Source organism: Mixophyes fleayi, chromosome 2 (genome assembly GCF_038048845.1).
Source record: "Mixophyes fleayi isolate aMixFle1 chromosome 2, aMixFle1.hap1, whole genome shotgun sequence".
In the NCBI taxonomy this organism is placed as follows: Eukaryota; Metazoa; Chordata; class Amphibia; order Anura; family Limnodynastidae; genus Mixophyes; species Mixophyes fleayi.
The window spans coordinates 35,022,507-35,028,889 of record NC_134403.1 but is presented as its reverse complement, the minus strand read 5'-3'; the positions used below and the strand labels follow the sequence as shown (position 1 = coordinate 35,028,889).

General features: G+C 38.9%; 1 protein-coding gene across 3 annotated transcripts in view; it reads right to left on the bottom strand.

Annotated features, from left to right (window-relative positions):
- Positions 1–358: 358 nt before the first annotated feature.
- The window catches only part of CFAP300 (cilia and flagella associated protein 300), a 62,005-nt gene continuing 55,980 nt past the window's right edge, over positions 359–6,383 (bottom strand). For all 3 annotated transcript variants that reach the window (XM_075198783.1, XM_075198784.1, XM_075198782.1), the window contains exons 6-7: positions 1,842–1,908; positions 359–1,135 (exon numbers count right to left, since the gene is read on the bottom strand). In XM_075198783.1, coding sequence (XP_075054884.1) covers positions 1,010–1,135; positions 1,842–1,908 — 193 coding nt within the window. In that variant the 3' untranslated portion in view covers positions 359–1,009. The remainder of the gene's footprint in view (positions 1,136–1,841; positions 1,909–6,383) is intronic.

Sequence of the window (6,383 nt, the reverse complement as noted above, 5' to 3'; positions counted from 1 at the left end):
AGAACAGTAGCCGCACCTGCCCAAAAAAGCGTCATGCTCTTGTAGATCTTACGGGTTATAAGTGACCCTTAGTTTACTTAGTATACTTTTTATATTTTGTATTATATGGATAGTAGAACTCACTTCAGATTTTTAGTAGTAGATCATACTGCTTCTTAACCCCCTCTCCCCCATCACAATCATAAAGGCACCAGCTCTGCACTTGATTGGAACTCACCAGGTAAGTGACCCCCCATTGTCACATTTTTAAGACATTGATGGAAAAAATCTGCTTTTTAGCTTGATGGACATTGCTGCTCATCACATGAATTTCAAAGAAAATCGCTATTTAACAGAAAGTTGGAATAATGAATTCCCATTTTGTGCTGAATTTCTAGCAAATTTAATCAATTTAAAAAATAATCTTCTAGTACAGCTGAGCAGAATATGTTGGAACTATATAAAGAGACAATAATAATAGCTGAAACACACTACAACAGGATTCTCTACTAATCTAAATGCAAGGTATTTTAAGAAAACTATGTAATAAAAATATATTGTATTATATTTATTAAGTTGGGTGGCACTTTATGAAATAATGCTGATAAATATTTGGGTTTTAATTCAGGTAAATTGCTCAGCTACATGGTAAAACATCTGTACATCTGTCAAGATAACCCGCAAGTTCTTGTATGAAAGACAACAGCAACATAACACGGTTTGGTAATCATCCAATGCTTTGAAATTAATATTTTTGAAATAAGAGAACCCTTACATGCTATCATAACTATATCCATCACTAGTCACACTGTAACAGGTAACCTGACGTGTGGAATCTTAGAGAACAGTCACAAAGACATAAATAGAAATGTTTGACATAACAAGTAACAAATATAAGGCAGAAGGGAAGGTGTGTGATGGTTTCCCGATCATCCTGTCTGGTGCAGACTGTTACACGGTCAGTAGACGGAACTGAACGCATTAGTCAATGTATCTGATCTTCCTCCGAATCATGTTGTACTTTGTGGCTTCAAAAGATTCCCCCACCAAAAGAGTGAAATAACACGGTGACATGACGCTTCAGGGGGTCCACGATCAGATAGGAGAATGTCTGCTCATGAGTCCTTGTCGATGGATAGCACAGTCCATTCTCATCCTACAAGTTATACAAGAGTAAAATCAGCCATCAGTGGTTGTGTTCATTGAGATCATTACAGAACACACATGAGTCACTCTTGGTTAACCAAAACCACAATTTGTAGGGTCAAAAGTGTAAATAAAAGTTTTGGTTTTTAAGCTTCCTCATTGGTAAATGACGTATTGTTATATTATGGGCTTCCTCTCCAGTTTCCTGCTTGGTCTATAAAATCAAAGCTGTTCTTGCATTTACACTACTAAAGTCTGTCACTTCTAAAGCTGGCTACACACCCTGCGGGATCGGCAGAAGATATCATGCAATTGGGCAGATACTGCAATATGTGTAGCCACAGAAAGATAATAATCCCGAGAAGAAGTGTGTGTGTGTGTGTGTGTGTGTGTGTGTTTGGACTGCACTAACGGGCCCCAGTAACACCACACGAGAGCCGGGCACAGACCAGACAGATGTCGTCTAATTTGGCCACACACGGAGCATATCTCTTGGCGCGGTATAACAACAGGGACTTAGCCAGGAATAAAAATATTCAATACATAAACAACTAGTAAAGTTGCTTGAAATGACAGATAGATCTTATAAAATCTATGTGTAAGTGTCTCATTAAAGGCTGATTAAATACATTTTAATTACATATATTGATTTGTTGTGAGATAACATCAATACAATTAGATGCAAGGTATGACACAGTGTGAAATGACAGACTTACGTATGCTGATACTTTGAAGACAGAGGAAATGATATTTATCTGTTTTGTCTCAGGGTTCTTTTGAACACTAAAACATAAAAGGGAAACCAACATCAACAAAGAGTGCAATATCAAGAAGAAGAACTCTGCTATCTTGGTATCAGCAAAGACTGCCCCTGGCAATAAGGCGGAATTACCCTCCAGACCGAAATCACACCCAGATAACCAGAGTGAGGCAGAAAGGATTGGGTAAATGAAGGAAATTCTACAAATATGTAAATGGTTTTGCTACAGATTTTAAGATGAGCGGTCTTTACCTTTCTATATCTACTAATGATTCTTTGTTTAATATTTTCAACCTGGTCCATTTGATACATTGTATATTAGGTACTATTCTGTGTGTGCTTTTAATTATATGTGTATTATCTTTGCTGATGGTTCCATCACAATAGAATAACACTCAGCGATGACCCGGTTTTGTCGGATTTGTAATTTATCCCGGGTGGCAATTTCCCGGCTAAGATTAGCAGCGAGGTAGTGCAACGTTCATTTAAATTGACTTATTCTATTAGGGGATTATTTACATCGTGCCTTGAACTTCATCCCTCTAGCACCAAGTAAAATCCCTTTAACTATAACAGGATTGAGATCTAGTAGCATTTTGTTTCTGGGTAGACATTTTCTAAATTTTCTTAAACTTGTCTGTAATTTTGGTCAATTAAACACGTACATCTGAAATAGGAGAAAACTAAAAAGAAAAGAGCTGGTATAAACACAAAATAATCATCATCATCACCATTTATTTATATAGCGCCACTGATTCCGCAGCGCTGTACAGAGAACTCACTCACATCAGTCCCTGCCCCATTGGAGCTTACAGTCTAAATTCCCTAGCACGCAGACAGACAGACAGACTAGGGTCAATTTTTGATAGCAGCCAATTAACCTACTAGTATATTTTTGGAATGGCGTAGTCCTCATAGAAATATGGGGACAATCGTTATAGGCCAACTCAGTCCATGGAAGACAATTTGATTGATGTTCTGAAGCATAAAATCTAAGACACCTGAATAAAACGTGGTTATGAGGACTGTACTGAGCTGTACCCTTATAAAAAGCTCCCAATGCAATGTTATTAGTTACTGTTTGATTACCTTAATTATGGTATATATGAACATTTTTTGCCTTTATCCAAATCTCAATATTTTTAGCGTGTTGAAGTTCAGTTTTATAACAATTGGCATTTCCTGTTCTGACAGATGTCAACTGAGTTACACCCTCAGGCTCTTGGTGATGAACAACAGAAATTCTGTTCTATGTGTGTGTAATATCCTTCGCCTCTGTTTACGCTATTGCGTCCTCTCCCAGTTCAGCATTTCAAGATGGCGTGGGCAGCAGAATTTCCCTTTGATGGGAAGATCTAGGCAAATAAGGACATTTCTTGTCGGGTGGATGATGTGTATTTAGTGAGGTGTTCTTGTGTGCAAATATCATAAATCAAGAAAATGTAGAAATATGACACGGAAAATAAAGAAAGTCCTGATATGCCCTTACTCTCATTACTTATTGAAAACATAATTGAGGCTGTAAATAATAGTTTAGGAGGGAAAAAAAAGGACAGTTCTAATTGAGAGATGGGTATAAAAAGTGTGTGTAAGCAGGACTTGTCAAACGGGTAAGTCTTTGCGGAAGTGGAGTGTGGACGTGTACGGATACCTGGCAGTCGGACCGCGCAAAACTTATACACTGCTTGGCTGCAGTTGCGTGGTTAATAGACAAACTCTACTGTTCTGATTGTCATACATGATTGGGGACGCTTGTTACATGGTTGTATTTACCTCTAGTATTATTCTGAAGACTATGAAACAAGAACGTTATGTACACAGTCCATCCAGTTGATCCTCTAGTAGACATGTGAAGGGATAAATATCTTCTATTACTTTGTACTGTCAGACTGGGGGTGGTAGATTTTCATTCATCATATTCACATTTCTAGGAGAGACCCCAGGAGGAATTCACAAGCTGTGAAAGTGAGACTTGTCCACACAAGGCCACTGGCAAATTGGTAACATATTTCCTGTAGTCTGTGGAGCCTGAGTGTCCATCTCAAACCAGAAACCACACGGCTGCTTTAAAAACATTTGTATACACACTTAACTTATAGGATACACTAATAATAAAGTAAAATGTAGAGTACAGTAGTGTAGAGTACTACAAGTTTAACAACATGACAAATAGAGGCAAATAAAATGGAAACACCAGGGTAAATGAGATACCAAGCAAATTTAAATCAAGGGCTTCCACAAAAGTTTTAAGCAAATAACATCTGCACATTAATTTGAAGTGCAAGGCAAAACAGGATCGTGTGAGCAGCCATAAGAAATGGTGGTCCAATGAGAACTCCACACAGCAGGATATCATAGCTCATCCCACCTGGCCATACACGTTGATGAGTTGGATGGCGCCAAGAGCACAGGATACGGGCTACCACGCGGTGGAGGAAGACGATATGGTCAGATGAACCATCCTTTACCATATTCTCAGAAACAGAGAAGAGCACCTGTGATGCCAACCTAAAGAACTCTACATCCCTCAGTGCTTGTTGCCAACAGGGAAGGGTTCTAGTTGTTCCATAATTTGGTAGGATCCATTGTACTGGCATGGTTTGGATGCAGTCATTCCCTTAGAATGACAGGTCAATGCTAATTATTACTTAATTCTTACTGAGTGATCATCCTCACCCCATATTGCAGCATTTCCTTTGTAACGGGACGAGTGTCATTTAGGATAAAAATTGCCCTATTCACAGAAAACGTAAGGTCGCCCAATGCCATGACGAGCATGACACTGATGTTATCTCCAATCATCAGATCTGAACCATGAGACGGAATTTTCAACCGGGCTCCCTTTGTTTGTGGAATATTGGAGCTGCATTCCCCCTGAACACTTCCATAGATTGGTAGATTAAATGCCATGGTGCATAGAGTCTATGCTGGGCGCACTTGGTGGTCCAATATACAGTTAGGTGACTGCATATTCGGGTTTCCAGTTTTTGTCCTCTACCTTTATGTCCCTACAATTGTGGAACTTTCGTGGCTGCCATGGACTTTAGTAACATTATAAATACATGTGAAAATAAATATCCAGAATAGATTTCTGTAAGGGTTAGCAGTGATATATTAAATATACTGCCCATGCTGCCTACACACAGTGGAAGCAGCCATTCTGTAGGCTGAAGCTATGTTAGTGTGAATGCAGCCTTATCCACTCATTGGGAACGAATTTCCCCTTTCATGTCACTGGTTCAGAGTAAATGGACAGGCTCCATCCCCCAGCACACTGTTATGAGCAGTAAAGGAGCTACTATTTCTAGCGGGGGGGGATTTTTCTCTGTATTTGTTCCTTTCTTGAAAACCCCACCCCTTCCAAGCACCTGCTCTGAACCTATAAATTCATTGAGCAACTTTCTCTTCTGCATTGTCCAGTCGTACGAATAATCATCTACCTCTACAGGCGCTTCATAACAGGAGGGGTGAATATGCACTATACAATGTGTTATTATTTCAGCTTATCACTAACCCCCATACCACTTCTATTTCTGAAGGAGGTTTACAGCTCCAGATTCCCCTTATCTTCTAAAAATAGATAAGGCTGAGAGCACAGAGAATGGCAAACTGATAATATGGGTAACCAGCAGTGTGCTCTCCATTATTACTGCGCTATCACCATCTACACCACAGGACAATATGCACATAGCAGTAATGATAACTGAAAGTGATTAGACTGATCTCATAATATAACAATAGGTTCCCTGTAAGTCTGGGGTAAAAAAAACAAACCAAAAAAAACTGGATGCCCCACTGACGGTTTAGTCATCTAGTAATTTCCCTTCAAATGATTATCAAGATCAATTCTTACTGTGACACAGAGAATGTTAACAGTTTTATGAGGTGATAACTGCCCATTCCCGTAACAAAGACTGTGATTTATCTTTACACAGATATTTGGAGGAAAAGGCGCTTGATATGGAAGTCATTATTCCAGAATGGAAATACGACTGTTCTTAATTTACTTCAATGTGGTCAAACTAGGTTCACAGGTTACAAAGGACTTGGTTTTAATATCACTAGATTTCGTTCTATCCACTTAGTCAATTAACAGTTTAATATAGTAACATCTGATCTGAATTTAAAGTGCACCCATCACTTACACGATTACAGTCTGAACCAATAGACAAGTGCAGCCAATCAGTTTACTAGAAGTCGGTGACAATTACGCTTATCACTGTGACAGCCGGACATCACGCACAGTATACCCTCCCGCCAAGAAAGAAACCAAAATCTTAGGATGGCTAAGGACCACTTAATACAAAAACATGGATTCTTAAAACATTGAGACTAGAGGGTAACAGAGATGGGCTTCTTTTCATATCATGTCTACAGTTTATTTCTAAGACTCAAGTTATTTCAGTGAAAAAAGTAAACTCAATAATTTAATTTTAAGAATCTTCCCCCCTTTAGCACCTCTGAAAGAAACTCACCACTGCCTGTGCCTGAATTCCCA